The sequence below is a fragment of the Panthera leo genome, chromosome D1, assembly GCF_018350215.1.
Source record: "Panthera leo isolate Ple1 chromosome D1, P.leo_Ple1_pat1.1, whole genome shotgun sequence".
In the NCBI taxonomy this organism is placed as follows: domain Eukaryota; kingdom Metazoa; phylum Chordata; class Mammalia; order Carnivora; family Felidae; genus Panthera; species Panthera leo.
Window position 1 is genome coordinate 98,294,896 of NC_056688.1, and position 17,383 is coordinate 98,312,278.

At 51.5% G+C, this 17,383-nt stretch overlaps 1 protein-coding gene and 1 long non-coding RNA gene across 5 annotated transcripts in view; one reads left to right on the top strand and one right to left on the bottom strand.

The window, feature by feature from the left end:
• Window positions 1-17,383, bottom strand: part of LOC122200156 — a 37,700-nt gene that overhangs the window by 15,201 nt on the left and 5,116 nt on the right. For all 4 annotated transcript variants that reach the window (XR_006193737.1, XR_006193738.1, XR_006193736.1 and 1 more), the window contains exons 4-5: window positions 13,608-13,724; window positions 12,651-12,844 (exon numbers count right to left, since the gene is read on the bottom strand). This is a non-coding gene — a long non-coding RNA (uncharacterized LOC122200156). The remainder of the gene's footprint in view (window positions 1-12,650; window positions 12,845-13,607; window positions 13,725-17,383) is intronic.
• CREB3L1 (cAMP responsive element binding protein 3 like 1) overlaps window positions 7,860-17,383 on the top strand; it is a 34,930-nt gene continuing 25,406 nt past the window's right edge. Inside the window, exon 1 of the mRNA XM_042905625.1 lies at window positions 7,860-8,098. Coding sequence (XP_042761559.1) covers window positions 7,997-8,098 — 102 coding nt within the window. The 5' untranslated portion in view covers window positions 7,860-7,996. The remainder of the gene's footprint in view (window positions 8,099-17,383) is intronic.

The following is a 17,383-nucleotide window of genomic DNA, read 5'->3' on the forward strand; positions in this document are numbered from 1 at the left end:
ACCAGACCCACTGTTCATATTTTTTGCCAATATATTTATTAGGTTGTTGTCCTTTGCCTTATTGATTTATAGGAGCAATTTATAGATTCAGAAGACGGAGATACTCACTGCAAATTGGCAGAGCACTGAAGGACAACTGGGCCATGATAAATGGCAGCTTGTGAGAACCATCATTTCTATGATTATGTCTCCTCTGGGCCATGCATGCTAGTATCTGCCGGCTTCCCACATTAGAGGCCCCAGGGTTCATCTGGACAGGCCCAAGGAACGGCGTCTTTATTCATTGGCTCTATGTCACTGTGTCTCTTTGCCAGCGTCCCCTGGGTTGCCAGGGACTGTCATTCTCCACTTCAGCTCTCAGAACAACAACAGCCCCTTCCACTCTAGACCAGACTCATTCTTTCTGTCTTCCCCAGATGTCCCCAGGTTTGTGGAGCACATGTGTGGTGCCAGCTCCGGTAAGGAATGAATTCACTAATGGATAAGTATAAGGCCTAACCTGGGAATCCCTGAGTCTTCATCCAGGGGCTCCCAGGAGAGACAGACTCCAGATGGGCAGGCCCAAAGGGATACAGCAAGGGATCAGGGCCCAGAATACACACCATCGGAGCCCCTCACCCTGATCTGTGGATCCCTGGTGCTTGTTTGCTATAGAGCTGAGAAAAAATGTGGCTCCCCTGGGCCCATATCCGTTCATCTTCTCCAGGGAATTAGTCCGCCCTTCAATTCTGGAGGTTCCAGAAATGTTCCTCAGAGCATCTGGAATATATATTTCCTTTAACTGGTGATTGCCAAGGCCAACTCTGTTGGTTTTCTATTTGTTCTGCTTAGCCACGGGAGCTGGGGCTGGTCCCTGAGGCTGGGGGATGCCCGTGGCCCTCAAAGTCCTCTCTCTGTTCATGACACAGGATGGGAGCCCTGACCTGGACCTGCTCGTCAAGGACAGGAGTCTGGATGAGGCCTCTGAGAGTTAAAAGATTGAGTCTGCAAAGCCCCCAGGCTCCTCCCCAGGAAGCTCCCAATTACTGTGCAACTTGTCCAGTCCCAGAGTTTGGTGCAGTGGAAAGATCAAGTCAAACAGACCCAAGATCAAATTCTCAACTCTCTTGCTTAATAGCTGTGTGATCTTGGACAAATAACATTACCTCTCCGAGCCTTCCTCATCTATAAAAGTAAAAATATTTTTGTATTTATACCTATCACTTCAGCGTGTATTAAAGGTATTTGAGAAAGCCTACAGACAAAGGAATTTGAAAGATTTTAATAGAGGGAAAAGGATACGGAGAAAGGGGGATAAAAACTTAAGATAGGGGTGCCTGGGTGGCTCAGTTGGTTGAGTGTCTGACTCTTGATTTAGTCTCAGGTCATGATCCCAGGCTTGTGGGATGGAGCCCTATGTCAGGCTCTGCACTGAACACAAAGCCAGCCTGCTTGAGATTCTCTCTCTCTCCCCCTTCCAACCCCACTCCTCTCCCCCACTTGCGAAGTCTCTCTCAAAAAAAAAAAAAAAAAAAAAAAAAAACTAAGATAAAGCCAGAGCTGCAGTTAGTTTGTGAAATGCACCCCCATGAAATCCTGTTGCAAGAGGTATGCTCCAGCAAATTCATCTCTGAGCTTCCTGACAGCCCAAATAAAGAAGGAAATTCAATGAGACACAAAATCCAAAGTGTCCATTAGATTAAAAATAGACCCACCACTCAGAAGCAACCAGCTTTTCTGTGCCCTGAAGTCAAAGGAAATCTCTCTCCTGGACCCTCCAAAAAGGGCAAGTTGGGAAGGGGGGAATGTGTGCACAATGATGGGGATACTAGCTTCCAGGGCTTTTGTGTGTTTGAAATAAAATTAAATGCCTGGCAGTAACCCTTAGAGTGGCCAGCACATGGTAGGTGCTTAATATGTGCTCACTTCCTTCCTTCCTCCTAGTCAGTCCTCTCTTTTCTCCCAGGTAAGGAGTTATCTGTGAGATCTTCCATGCATGCAGCAGTCAGCTATTCAATCATCCATCACACACTAATTGAACACCTACTATGTGCCAAGCTCTGGGTTAGGCAAATGTGGGAATTGCTCTAAACCGAGCTAGTATCTTCCCTGCTGTCCCCAGATTCTTGGTTTCAGAAGCTCTCTCCCTTCTCCTGCCACCCACCCTTTTGGGTCTTAGGGCTCTGCCTCCTCCCAAGCACGCCTATAAACCCCAGGGAACCCTGCTCTTGTGGCTTACCCCTCATTCCCCACATAGCTTCAGGCTGCTCCCTCCTACCACCACATTCATGGAGCTCAGCCACGTGCAAAAGCACAATTAATATTCCACTCAGTCTCCCCCAGCCCTGCTGCCTATTGGAAGAAGATGGAAACCAGATTTGCGGCCGCACGCGCTGGCATGGATGTGCACAGAGGGGTGGGCCCACTCCTAGGTGTGAGCTGGCGCTTTCTCCCCAGAGACTTGCACAAGGGCACAAACGGCAGAAGCCCCACATGTGGGTCCACACCTCCACGCACAGGATCGTCCACTTGAGCAGGGTGTACATGTATGGTCACACCTCTGCAGGCTGGACACTCAGCTCCTGGCCAATCAATGCCCAGAGAACGCATGAGCTCCTCACACACAAAGCCCACATTTGCTTTCTGGACAGAAGGAGACAGAATCCTGGCAGTTCAGAGCTGATAGGTTGGGAATCTGAGAGACCATCCTGTCCAAAACCCTCATTTTACAGAAAAGAATCTGAAGCCCTGGCTTAACCTTGACTGTTATCAGTCCCCACTAAACTGAACACTGCCTGGGTGCATTTTAGCAAAGATTCGGATTTAAATGCCTGATGCTGCCTCTGTACCTCCTGGTGATGAGCCATTTCAGCCTTGTCAGCCTTGGAGGTTGGGGAAACTGAGGCATGGGAGCAGGCAGGGGGTGAACTTAGCAAGTGCAATAGATAACGGGTAGGGTTCAGTCTCTGCCTTTCCATACCCCTGTCCTTCCTTTCATCCATAGTTCCAGCTCTGCCAGGCCTCAGTGGGGCAGGATTTGCAGGGGAGTGTCCCCAACAACATGAGGGCTCATTGAGGCAAGAGGAAAGCCTGGCTTTGTTGACTTTTCTCCCCTGACTTCAGACTTAGAAAGCAAAGGGGCTGGAGGTTATATGCCTGAGTGTATGTCTCTGGGGTTAGAGCCAGTGGCCTGGGTTAGAGAGGCATCCAGAATCAGAGTTGGTGCAGGTGACTCGAGGTAGAAGAAAGAAGGGTGAGTTCAGAGCAGGACTGAGCAAAGCAGGAAGCGGGTGGAGCTGTTCCCCAGGCGGCAGGCAGACAGAGGGCCAAGGGGCGGGCCTGCCTCCAGTCCAAAGATGGGACAGTAGAACAGAAATTCAGGGAAAGCAAAGCTAAAATAATTACCAGGAAAAGGAGTGGGAAGGGAGGCAAGTGTTTTCTTAGTCCTTAAGGAACTTCAGTCTTCAGAGAATTTGGAGAGGGAAAAAAATCTATCTTCAAGGTCCTTCTCCAAGGCAGGGTGGCTGGTGATTCACCAGCTGCTGAGGAAGGTCCTGGAAGGCCCTCCCCTCGGCTCCTGCCTCTCCCAAGTGAGCAAAGCCAGTTCATCTGGGGTGAGTGGAAAGGGCCCTGGGTAAGAAGACTGGAGGCCCAGATTTCAGCCCTGTCTCTGCCCCACTGAAGCCGGTGACCTAAGGCAAGCGTCCTATGGCCCTAGGCCTTTTTTCCCTGTAAAATAAAAGAGTGGTAAGTCATAAGCTCTCTGAGCCTCAGTCTTCTCATCTGAGGGTTGGTGATGATAGTAAATCATGTTTCACTGAATATGAGAATCTGTGTCATCAGTTGTATGATGCACCGCTACTTTATGGACATTGAGAAGGAAAAAACAACTATAACACGCCACTGATTACAAGACACACTCTGATTTCAGTGATGATAAAACGTGCATCTTAGAAGCAATGAATATGATACTTATTTCACAAGCTTTTTCCAAGAATTAAATGCGATAATATAAGTTAAGTATTTAGTGCCTGGCACAAAGCAAGTACTCAATAAATGTCAGGTATTTTTATGGTTCAGGGAGGAACAGGGAAGAACCACAGGCCAAGGGGATGGGGAAGAGTGAGAGCCTGGGTCTGAAGCCCACCCCCACCCCCCTGGCAGGGTGCCACCCCAGGGACACTAGCCCCAGCAGGGGGCACAGGGAGAGCAGCCACGAAGTCCATTTTAGGGAACCACAAGAGAACAAAGGGCCCCATCTGTGCCCCGGAAGTCAGCTTAATCTCCAGGATGAATACCTTTTCATTTCTCAGAAGTTCCTGTTAGAGTATGCCAAAGTGTTTTTCCCTTTACAATCCGGGCAAACAAGGCAGGTTTACTTTGGGTGACCTTCTCACCACCACCCAGGGCCTGCCTGCTGAGTGTAAATAGCCAGCCATGCACCCTTCTGGAGGATCCGGGCAGGAGCCTGAAAAGTCTGAGTGCCAGGCTTCCTAAGGACACAGTTCCTTTACCCCTTCCCAGTCCACCCTCTGACAAGACCTGTCTCTGTATAGGCACATTTGGAAGGTCCTTGGAGAGGACAGGACCCTATGGGTCATTACATGTCTCCTATTTTATAGATGTGAAAACTGAGACCCAGAGAAAGACAGTGACCCTCCAGGGGATTCAAAATGTGGCAGTCCCCATCCAAGATACACACCCCCCCCCCACACACACACACACGCACACACACACACACACCATCCCTGCTCACAGCTCAGCCTGACAAGGAGCCCCTCTCTCCACCTGACCTTCCGTGTCTGGGACAGGCAGGAAGCTTATCTCTGTCCTTTCTCTCCTGTGCGTCACTGCCTGGGTTGGGATATATTTATTCATTTCACTTCACATCTGAAGCAGCTGCTGAAGAGCAACAACCAGATGTTCCCGAACCCATAATAGAAGGGGCTACAGCCTGTCCTTTTCTTGACCTGGATTGGGGTGTTTACAGAACCAATCTCAGCCTCCTTCCCCTGACCCTTCAGATGCACAAAAGGGGCCTGAGAGGGGCTGGGTTGTGGCACCAGGTCCAGGGATTGGCAGGGAGGGAGCAGACCCTCCCTGTTGGCTTAGAACCCAACTTTAGACCCAGTAGACTGTCTAATTTCCTCTCCCAGAAAATCAGTAAGAGAGAATAGAGAAGGGATGCACTGCTTACAGAAGGCTTCAGGTGGGCCTTCTAATCTGAACTGGCACAATTCTTTTCAGTGCTGGAATAGCACAGAATCTCGAGCCTCAGTGTGATAGCACATAGCAGGCTTGTGTAGGGCATGGGGTTTCACATTCACCATCTCACTCCCGTGTCAATGCCTGTCCCTCCCAGTCTTTCTCTTCTATTTGCTGTTCTCTCTGTCTGGAATGCTTTTCCTTCCATCTTGCCCCATTTTACCTTTCAGTTCAGGCTTCTGTTCTCAGCTCACACATCGCCTCTTCGGAGAGGACTTCCTTCCCCCCTTAATTGTATCGTACTACTTTATTTCCTTCGTGGTCCTCCCATTATCTGAAATCAGCTTCTTAAATTTCTTCTACCCATTCTTTCCTCCTTCACTCCAGAAAAGTTCTTAATCACTGCTATATCTCCAGTGCCTGGTCTAGGGAAGGTTCATATGTGCTCAATAGTGTCTGCAGAATGTGTGACCAAATCCCCTGCCATTCCCTCCATCCCAGAAAAAAAAAAATTGATCATGTTCCTACTACGAGACAGGCTCTGCACTGCCCATTCCCTCTCTCTCTCTCCCCTTCCCCCTCCCCAGGATTTCTCCTGGGAGATTCTGCCTCTCAGACCCCACAGTGCCGGAACCAGAATGTCTCCCCAGGATTATTTTCAATGGTTTCCTGGGGTGTTCACCTGGGTAAGAATCAGGAAAGAGAGGACACTCTAATCCTATTTATCTAAAACTATATAATCTTCCCCAATCACTTAAATGGTGCCTCTGTCTCTAATTACAGAGCTGGCTGGGAGGAACACAGGCACAATTTCCAGCCAACCTCAGGCAGAGGGACACTTTTGTTCCTCCTGGGGGCTGCAGGAACTCCAGGTTGGGAACCAGGACCCCAGGCACCTGCTCACCCACCACAGACTGGCATGATGACCCAGCCAGAGACTGCATCCCGCCCCCCTCTCGAAAAGGGATCAGCCACATTCTCCGTGTTGGAATGTTCCCCAGGTGGCCAGATGTGATGCATTTGGGAAGCACACCCATGGTCTCAGCACCCTAATTCTACCTGTCACTGTTTTGAGAGTTAACCGATTGCTTTTTGACCCACTGTGTCTGCTCTGAGTTGCATTGCTGGGTGAACCAGTCCCTAAAGCATGGGCTGTATTCTCAGTTTTTCAGGAGCAAGCTCTCCAGGAGGCCTGGGAGCTAATAGTCATGTGACAGCCCGGAGGGTCAGAACCTTATTCTCCAGAACTATGTCAACTGGGTCATGAGATGGAGGGAACGCCATGTGCCTGCCTACCCGCCCCAGGCAAGCAAACAGCTTCTATCTCAGCCTCTGTGTGTGCGCCCACCTTGGCACTGAGAGAAGAATTTCGGTGACATTCTGGCTTAACTGCAGTGACATCTCTGCCTCTTTAGGGCCTTTTGGTTCCTGAGCTAATTAAAAGCCCCAGACAGAGAGAACACACTTAATCCTATTAATGACTTGTGGGCAAGAACCAGTGTGCTCAGCCCTCTCAGGGAGCGGCTTTCTGAACCACCTCCATTTGTTCAGGTGCCTGGTGATTGTTTATCAGCCCTTTCAAAAGATTAAGCTGTACTCCTGAGCAAGCCACTTAGGTAATGGATCTAGGGGACCTGGGGATGTTTGGTGACCATGGGGTTGTGCAGCCAGCCACACTTGGCAGGATCCATGCCACTGTTCTTCAACTTATTTCTGTCCTGAGCCATTAAAGAGATGATTGAACAGAAAAGGAGTCCTCGCCTCATTCTGCTGTTCACTGGGTCCTTTCGCACACAGAAAAGCTGGGTACAGTCCTTGCCCTGAGGGATCTCAGAGTCCAATGGGGTCATAGACTTGTGAGCAATGACAGTAACACCTTAGACTCGCCACACCGGAGGTAAGCACACTGTGTCCCTTGAGTATATAGGATACCACCTGCTCCAGCCTGCAGGCCAGGGAAGTCTTCCTGGAGGAGGAGATATGTGAAAATCTCCCCATCCAGAGACCTGCTGAGGGGCCCATAGATGGAACTCCCTGACTGAATTTCTAGCATAAGGGCTGGAAGAATGGCAGTCACTCAGCTCCCTCATGAACTTGAGAGTGGCTGGCAAAGTCTTAACGAGATGCCGAGGTTTCAGGAGCAGTTATTGGCTCCAGGCTAATTTTGCTTCCAGACCCTAGAGATCAGACACATTGGCAAAACATTAACTTGAAGATGTCTCTTTAAAAGAGGAGGGACCATTCCCCAGGCCTCTCCCTCTTCTCATTAATATGAAATTTATCGTGAATATTGATGTGGGGGCGTGGCGCTTCGGCCAGCTGGGCTAACCAGCCAGGGGTTCCCGGTTTCACTGAGAGGAAAGTGACAGAAGCCGTGCAGAGGGAGGCGCAGAGAGAGAGCGGAGCGCCGGGCAGCCACCCAGTCTCGGGGGAGCGCTCAGCTCCCCCACCCCCGGCTCCCACCCTGTCCGGGGGGCTTCTCAAGCCCTCAGCCCCACTCCCAGGCTCCCCATGGAAGCCAGCTGTGCCCCAGGAGGAGCTGGAGGAGGAGGAGTCGGCTAAATGCTCGCGGTGCGCCCGGGGCCCCAGAGCCCAGCCAGCTCCGCGCCTCTGCCCTAAGGCCCCCGCGCCCCCAGCGCCCCCCGCGCCCCCTACCCGGGGCTGCGCCGCCTGCGCCCGCCCCTCCCCGGGGCTTCGCCCCGGACCTGCCCCCGCCCGCTAGCCACTGCTCAGGCAGGAGCTCTGGGCCGGGTGCGCCGCCGCCCTGGAGTAAGGGAAGAGCAGGCGAAGAGGGTCTCCGGAGCCGGCCGCGATGGACGCCGTCTTGGAGCCCTTCCCGGCCGACAGGCTGTTCCCCGGATCCAGCTTCCTGGACCTGGGGGATCTGAACGAGTCGGATTTCCTCAACAATGCGGTAAGATGAAGGGTCTGCGTCCCCCTTCCGCCACTCCGCACCCCTCTTCGCGGCGCGCCTGGGCCCCCCGGAAGGACGGGACTACACATCACTGGGCAGAAGCGGGGGAGGGGGTTCGGTGCAGGGTCCCAGAAGGACACGTGTATAGAGCTCTGAGATTTGGAGACTAGATACCTCGACACCTCCCTAGTCCCTGAACCTGGACCGGAGCTTCTGAGCTTGCGCCAGTGCACACCCCTCCTGGGGGCCCTGTCCGCGGGTACGTTGACCTCCGCCTTCTGGGGGAAGGGGACGTCGAGGCGTCGGGGCCAGCCGATCCTCGGATATGAGCCCGAAAGACACCAGTCCTGCCCCCCCGCCCACGTCTTCTAGCAGTCCTCTACCCACCCCCGGGTTCCGGGACCAGATTGGGTGCAAAGTGGCGGCGCCCCTTCCTGCGCCCCCTTTAGGACCTCGGTGGCTCCGCGGTTGGTTCTCCGCTGGGGGGCGCACGGGGAAGTGTTCGGAAGGCCTAGGACCCGACGCGCCTTGGGGGGCCAGAGCCCTACCCGTGTTGTGAGCCAGACTTGGAAACTTAGGGGTGCTGCTGCGGCAGCCCCAGAGAGTCAGCCTGAGATTCCCCAGGGAGGGAACTAACGCTCAGATGATCAGAGCAGCACAGGGTGATAGTTCAGGAAGAGGGAGATCTTTCCCCCCATCTCTGTGTCTCTAGGTCTGTTTCTCTGTCCCTCTTGTCTCCTTGACTTTCTCTCTCTCCCTGTGTCTTCATGACTGTCTCTGTCTCTGAGCTTGTCCTTCTCCTCTCTCTCTTCCCCTCCCTCCCTAAGGAAACGTGGCTCCTCTCTCTTCTTCCCTCCCTTCCTCCTTCTCTCAGGCTCAGCCCTAAAGCCCTGCTGAGGGGAGGGGCATGGGCTCCGCAACCCAAGAAAATATTGGGTTCAGAAGGGCCTGCTGGGTTGAATCTTGTGGGTCCCCCCCCTCCATGCAGTGAAATGTCAATCCTACTTTCCCCCCTACCCCGCCTTGCTCTCTCTCTCTCCCTCTACACACACACACACACACACACACACACACACACACACACACCATCTAAGGGGTGCTGGCTGGCCTCTACCTCCTGGGACTAAGATGAACTTGGCCAGACAAGAGCCAAATGCATAGAGACTTCAAGGGTTGTACATCTTGGACTTCCATCTAAATTGTCCCAATTTGCTAGACTGACTGTGGGGAAACAAGCCAAGGGACAGGAACCTGAGTCAGGGAGGCGTGGGGTGTGAGGTCTCCCAGCCCTCCATTAAGGAGATCTGGGTCACCCTGTTCTCTGAGGACGGCCCCCGGTCCCAGTCAAAGGGAGCACACTGCTGCACACAGGCCAAGTGGAGGAGGGGAGAGGACTTGTAGTGGGAAGACCTGGGTTCTAGTCCTGCCTCTGCTTCTGCCTCCCCCTGTGAGCCTGGGCCATGCCACCAGCTTTCCATCCTGCACCTCTGCTTCTTCATCTATAAAATGGGGAGAGGTTGGATCAAGTCTTTCTAAGGATGGTCTGGCACAGATCCTAGGAGTAAAATGGCAGGGACTTAGGGTTCCATACCCCCTTCCTGAAGTTGGTAACAGATACTGGTCAGAGGGAGAGGGGTTTGTTGGAGTTTGTACCCTTGCAGCCAGGGGGGAGTGGTAGAGCCCCCACCACCACTACCACCATGAAGTGCCCTCAGCAGCTCTGAGTAGGGCTTTCTTCTGAATGAACTCTGCCGCCTACAGCCTCTTCCTGCTGCTCCATTCAGCCTTGTGTCCCCAGCTGCTCATCTGGGCCTTGGTCCAGCGCAGGAAAGGAGGCAGGATCAGACAGTGGTATCCAGCCCTGGAACTGGGGAGGGAAAGCCCTGCTGGGGAAACTCCTGACCTTGAACCTAGGCAAGGCCAGGCCAGGCAGGGAGAAAGGAAAGGATTTCTAAGAGGAGAGACCAAGAACTCCTGGGCTGGGAATCAGGAGATTTGGTTCTATAGCTGTCCTGCCACCAGCCAAGTGGGCGGTTTAGGCAAGTGACTTTTCTTCCTCTGGGCCTTGGCTCCCTCATCTTAAAAATGGAGATACAGATCCTTCCCCATAGTGTTATTATAGAGATTTAGTGAGAAAATTAATTAACAATGAATGTAGGAATGTGCCTGGCAGGTAAGTTTCTATAGTTAACTTATTCCAGAAACTAGATGGGGTTGTGGTAAGACCCACTTATCCAGGAGTTGCTGTGTGACCTTGAGCAAGTCATTTTCCTTCTCTGGTACCTCTACTTAGATGTCTAAGATCCCTTACAGTTGGGACCATGTACCAACCCTACCCCCCAACGCCTTCTTCCTTCTGCATGAGGATAGGAAAATGTTTCCAAGGTACGGATGGGAAGGGATGGAGTCTGTGTGCTTCTCAGTCTGGAAGATGGAGAATAGGGTATTCATTATCTTTCTTAAAAATCAGATAAAAGCCATAGAGTCATGTGAGAAATGTGTGTGCTCTGTTGCTCCGTGCAAAAAGAATAAAAAACTATGCTCACCCTGAACACAACTCTGTCAGAAATACACCTTTGCTTGGACAGAGACAGAATGAATATGCAGTTCAAGTCCAGTGTGCTTGGAGGTGGTCAGGGGTACTTTATTTCTCCCTTTATGCTGGTCCCAGCTTATCTATGTGATTCTCAGAGACACCCCTCCAAAGGGGCTGCCCTTCCTACCAGATGTGGGGGAGGGGGGCTTCTCCTCCCTCTACCTCTCCCACAGTTCCTGATGTGGCCACTGGAGAGCCCTCATCCCCTGTATCCTATATCCTTCACCCCCTGGGCAGGCATGAGGGAGGGTCTGGTGCTCAGAAAGCTGAGATAAAGGGCCAGAGAGAGAACAAGTTGTGTCTCCAGATAGAGACACTAGGGCTGTGTGCATCTTGCCTTCTTCTTCTGGCTAAGGAAAAGGGATGACTCTGGTTTCTCTAGAGGGAAATGGCTCTGGATCCCAGAGATGCCCCAACTGGGAGGGTGTGGGGAGGAGGAAGAGAAGGAGGAGTGCTGTTGTCTCAGAGGGGAGCAGCAGGAAGCTGCAAGGATGTTTGCTCAGTACATTCATTTACCTCCCAGGCCAGGTGTGGGAATGACTGGGACCCAGGCACCGGCCCAGGGGAAGGGGGGTGCGGGGGCTAAGCCAGGCCCATAGCCTGGCTTCTCCTGAGCTAAATAGAGAAACAGAGAACCACTACAACCACCACCCCAGCCTTGGGGGATTAGGGAGATTAGAGAAGTATGTGCATTTGGGTGTTCCTATGTCTGTGTGTGGGCCTTTAACAGCCCCTAAAAGGGGAGGGGTGTGTGTGTGTGTGTGTGTGTGTGTGTTTCTCTTTAAATTCTCACCAACAGGAAAGAGGACCTAAGGGCCAAGGCACTCTGGTCTCAGAGTAGAATCCCCTAGAGAAAGGACTAATGGAGGAGCCAAAGTCTTAGGGCTCCAACTCAGGAAGGGAGATCTCCCCACCTAGTCCTCTCCCAAAACACTGAGTTTGTTTGGGGTAAGGGTCTTTTGTTTTGTGTTTGTGTCCCCCACTGAGATACAAGCTCCTTGAGGGAAGGGGTTTATCTGTTTTGTTCACTGCAATATCCCCAGTGCCCAGTACAGTGCTTGGCACAAAGGAGGCCTCAGTCAACCATGGCTAAATAAAGGAAAAGGGGCCCAGGCCAGACCTCACATATTTTAAGGAGGAGGAAAAAGGGTGCTTAAGCTCACCTATTCCCAGCCATCAGGATCCTGCAGCCCATATACTGTCTCTGAAATTCAGAAGGGATTTCCACAATTTCCAATGAGTTGTCATTGCCTTGAGCCATCCCCATCCTATGGCATGGACCCCCGCAGCCCCCAGACTAGGATAGTCTATAATGATTTGACCCGCAGCAAATCTGAACTTGTGGCCTAGGCCTCGCCCTTGAACACTGGCTCTGGGGCTTCCATCTTTCCCAGTTTTCTCTTGTTCAGGTTGCTCTGGGACTCCTAGATCCACACTCAGCTTAAAACTAAGTCTCTTCTAGTCCTGCTGCAGGGCCTTTACCTATGCTGTTCCTGACATCTAGAATGTTTTCCCTCCAGTTCTCTCCATCTCATCTTCCTCAATGCAAATGTCACCTCTTTAGAGCCGCCTCCTGACCACCTCAGGTGGGACCTCCTATTTTCTACTTCAGTCCTTTGATTTCTTCACAGCCCTCATTCCAGTGTGCAGACATCTTATTGGCTTATTGTCCATTTCCTCCATTAAGAAAGCAAGCTTGCAAGTTCCATGAGAACAGAGACCCTGTCAGTTCTGTTCATTTCCATAAACCTAACCTGGTGCCGTGACAAAATAGGGGCTTAATGTAGAAAACTCCATCATAAGGCAACGGGCCAAGTCCAAACTTTAAATTGTGTAAAATGTGGAGTTATGTGACTTCAGGATCAATGAAAAAGCAATCATTTTGAGTGGGTCCATACTATTACAAAAAGCACAAAAGTAAAGATTGTGAAACCTTACTACATGCGGCAGACCAACCTGAGAAAGCTCCAGAGGAACACGAGACAGTCACTTCTTTATCCACCGCCCAGAGATAAGAGCTTCGCCCACCTTTATTTGAGATGGGCTCCACACGCAGAACAGAGACAAGTTTTGCATTGGAGTGGACTTTGCTCCATTTCAAGGATTTACTTGAAATTTGTAGAGGAAATTACTTCAGACCAGGGCAGTCCCTATAAGGGAAGGAGAGAATGCATTTTTGTTTTTTGAAGTTTATTTACTTTGAGAGAGATTGAGAGAGAATGCACGAGCCAGGGGAGGAGCAGAGAGAGGAGAGAGAGAGAGAACCCCAAGCAGGCTCTGCCCTGTCAGCGCAGAACCCGACTCGAGGCTCGATCTCATGACCCATGAGATCATGACCTGAGCCAAAATTAAGAGTCAGATGCTTAACTGACTGAGCCACCCAGGTGCCCCGGGAGAATTTTTTTTTAAAAAGACAGGCCTGAGTGTTCAAGAAATGTATTGATAATTCCAGAAGGGGCCCCAGGGTTCTCAGGGTCCTGGCCAGACCAGCCCTGAGGGTGATGGGGATCCTGGATCCCACAAAAATTCTGCCTGTACCCCAATCTACTATGAGGTCCCTCAGGCTTCCCTGGACCAGCTGGGACTTTGCTTGGTCCTTCTTCAATACATACATCCAGTTCTTTACCAAATGGGCACTGAAGGAGCCCTATGCTGGTCACTATGCATGGTGACCTCCAGCCACTGACAGCCAAATGAGAGAGAGAGAGGGAATCACAGTGGCAGCACCACAGGGCGCCGTAATGGAGCTGAGCAGGGCGGGAGCCTGAGGAGTATCCAGCTGGGGTGGAGGTCACAGAAGGCTTCTCAGAGGAGGTGACCTGGCACACTCCCTCCATATTGGTTCCATCCCCACTGGCAAAGGAGTTTCTGGAAGGCACTGTCTCTGAGATTGGAAAGGAGGGGACCTCTCACCTCTGTCCTCGAGGCAGGAGTCCCATGGAGTGGGTCAAATTGGGAAGAGAACCACCTCCTCTCCCTCTCATTCTCCGTCTCTCCCTCTCTCTTCCTCTCATTCTGGTTCGCACTTTGCTAGGGTGAGAAAAGTTTGGGCTCTCAGATATCAGAGGGGCCCCGCCTTCATTTGCACCCACCGCCATCCTCAGAGCACCATGGATGCCTAGAGCATTAGGGGCAGAGACAGCAGGGTGCCTGGCCTGTGAGAGGAGAGGCCCCACATCCCATCCCATGCCCTGTCCTCACACTCACTCTGGGATGCTGCTCCCCGGCCCACCTGGGAACTTGGACCTTTGCTCTCTGTAACTCCCGGGGCTCCCCAAGAGGGTCTATTTATGTCTGGCCTGGCCTGGCTGCTGTGCCAGGAGAGAAGAGATGAAGGACACACCCATCTTGTGTCTCCCCCTCCCCATACCATGTGCCTCCTGCAAGTCCTGGTACAGAGTCCCTCCCGGAGCATCCCTCTCTGGGACCTGGCTTGCCCCTGAACCTCCCTCAAGAAACCAGCTCCAGATGCTGAAGAACAAGCTGTTCTTCTGGAAGTCTCTGCGCTCCAGGGGGCAGGATGGAGGAGGAAGATTTGGGTGGAGTTAAGTCAAGACCATGAGCATTGCTCTGGCTGGAACACTATGTAACCCCCTCGAGCAGACTAGAAGTCAGGATAAGTGGCAAGGACCCTTGACCGGGATAAGGGAGAAGGTAAGCATGGGGGCGGTCTGGTTCCAGAAAAGCTGGGAGGGGTAAGAAATGGCCCAGAGCTCTGACTGTTGGAGACAATATGTCAAAGGGATTGATTTCCTTGGAGTGTCAGAGGTCCTGATCCCCATGACCTGGACATAGCATATCATCACCAAGGCCAGCTTGACAGCCGGGGCAATAGTAGGCTTCCCTGCTGCCGGGTTCAGTGTGCCTCCTCTCCCAACTCTCCCAGGACAGAGCCCTGCTGTAGCTTCCTTGTCCCTTGGCTCTTGGCCCAGGAGCCATTTCACCCATCCCAGAGAGGCTGACACATCTGGGCTGGGCTGTGTGGTCCAACATAACAGCTGGACGGCAGCAGCTGTCCCCCCTTTCCCCTTCCAAAAGAAAAACAAAAATGAAAGCAGCAAAGGAATAAGGCAGGCTCTTCGGGCCCTCACGGAGAGCCAGGAGGCAGTTTTACAGCAGTGATTGAGGGGGACCTGCTTCCAAGGCAGGCAGGCCCGAGCCTTTGCCCATGTATGTGTCCCTCTGCCCCGACTGTCCTCACCTCTCCTCACCCTGTTTCCCTAACTCCCCATGTGACCTTGGGCAAATCACTTCCCCTCTCTGGGCCTTGGCTTCCTCACTGCTGAACTAGACTGAGAATTCTTTGAGAGCAGAGAATGACAGACGATCATTTTTGTCTGTTGGCTAGTTATAGCTATAGTGACCGAGTGCTGAGGAAATGCTTATTTATTGGATGGATGGATGGATGGATGGATGGATGAATGGAAGGAAGGACGGACAGATGGACGGGAGGGAGGGAGGGAGGGAGGGGTGATGAATGGATAGACAGGTAGATAAACAGACAGTGGAAGAAAGGACACTTCCACACCTCTAGCTTGAATGGTACTTTTTTAAAAAGTGGATTTTATTTTTTATTCAGGTAGTGAATTTTAACCTAAATTCCACACCTACCTTTCACTTTACCATAATAGCCTCTTCTATCATAAAAGAATATATCACGCACGCATAAAAATTATAAAATATAATAAAATGGATACGTGTGTACTCACCACCTCATTGAAGAAATAGACCCGGCCCTGAATATCTGGAACTCTCAAAGCTGCATGAATTTGAGGGAGAGGGGTGCTGTAGACTGTGAAACCACTCCACTCTGGGAAGATTCTGAACAGGGATGTCCTGAGACCCCGTGACTACTCCCAGACCCAACTTGTCCAGACAGCAAGTGCACAAGTCAGATAGCGATACCTCAACAAACACTGGGGAGCTGAGCCATATCTGAGGTGGGGTGTGATGGCCATTAATGGTCACCTTTAACTTCTCAGACCTGGGAGCAAATCCTGGCTCTCATCATTTGTCATCCCTGTGACAGATGCCTTAACTTCTCCCAGCTTGTTTTCCTCAACCATAAAGTATGACCATAGAACGTAGGGTTCTTACAAGGATTCAATTAGATAAAGCCTCGCACAGTGCCTGGCACGTAGTAAATCCTCCATAAACTATAGTTGCTACTGCTGGTTTTATTCTGATTGTCAATGTCATGGCCTGAAAGGAAGGCCCCCAGCATTGGACAGCCCTTGGAGGAATGGCCCACCTTCTCCATCCCTGTGATGAGCCCTGGTTGTAGGGATTTTATATTTTTATCTGTCTGACCTCTTTGGAGCCGGAAGGCTCTTTTGGGTAAAGCAAAAAGATGCCAGACCCCTTCTCAGGGCTCTTTCTGGGCTTCAGGAGAGAGATGGCCAGGGATGAGCTACATCAGGGCCCCAAGGGAGGACCCGGTGCATGGAGTTTGGGGCTGTATATTGTACCTGGTCCTGTACTAGGTGTTGGGATGGGGCAGCAGAAAATCATCCATTCCTTCAACAACCCGTGTTTTCATGTGTGCTTAAGAGCACAAGCTCTGCAATCAAGTCTTGGCTTCAAATCCTGATTCAGCCTTTTGCTAAATGAATGAACCTGGAGAAGCTACTTAACTCCTCTGTGCCTCAATTTCCTCAACTTTTAAACGGCGGTGCTAACTTACCTTCTGAAAAATAAAATGATATACCACATGGAAGGAGTTAGAACAGGGCCTAGGACATAAATATTAGCTATTATTATTATTATTAGGCACACTATATCCCAGGCCCTGTGTGACGCCCAGCAGAGGGTTCAAAGATGAACTCTATCCTGGATCCTACCCTCAAGGAGGTGAAAGTTTAGAAGGAGAGATGGGTCCCACTGTCCCTACTTAGAGTTCAAGACATGATATTAGCCAGTGACCCAACAGTCTATAAGTGCTATGGTGGTTCAACAGTTGGTACAGGTAGGCAGTCAAGGAAGGCTTCCTAGTGGAAGTGACATTTTAATTGGGCTTTAAGGATGATAGTAGTTGGAATGAGGAGAGAGAAAGGGCAAAGGCATTCCAGACACAAGGATTGGTATAAGCAAGGGCCCTATGGCAATGGAGTTCACAGCAGTTTCGAGGAGCTAGGAGTGCTCATCCAACTAGGATGGAGGGAAGAGAAAGATGAGGGGCTCCATCTATAGTGGTAAGTTGAGACTCATTTATAACAGACCTTGAATACCATTCTTAGGAGCTGGGAGTTTTTTCAGCAGGTGGGAGATATTTCTGAGCTGGACACAATGGTGGTCCCAGCAACTCTGAACTGTCTCAGTGCTAGGAGGTCTAGGGTCCACTAGGAATGAGCTGTCAGCCTGTCTGGATGATAAGGGACCCTCCCCAAAGGGAGAAAGAATTGTGAGCCCTCCCTGAGTCTGGGGCAGCCTGAAGCAGCAGCTGACCCCAGGTCCCTTCTCTCCTCTGACTTCCATCCCGCGACCCGATGTGACTTGCACACTGGGCTAGGAGTACCAGTTCCCATCAGGCTCTATCATCCCCAGCCCTCAGGGCCAGGCCCAAGGCAACTCCACCCTTGCAGAGGAACAGGCTTCTCTCTTTGGAGCTGAGAGCTCCAGTCTGTGAACCATGCCCTTCCTCCTGGCCTAACCCCAGGGCCCTAATGGAGTTCCCCCACCCCTCATATAGC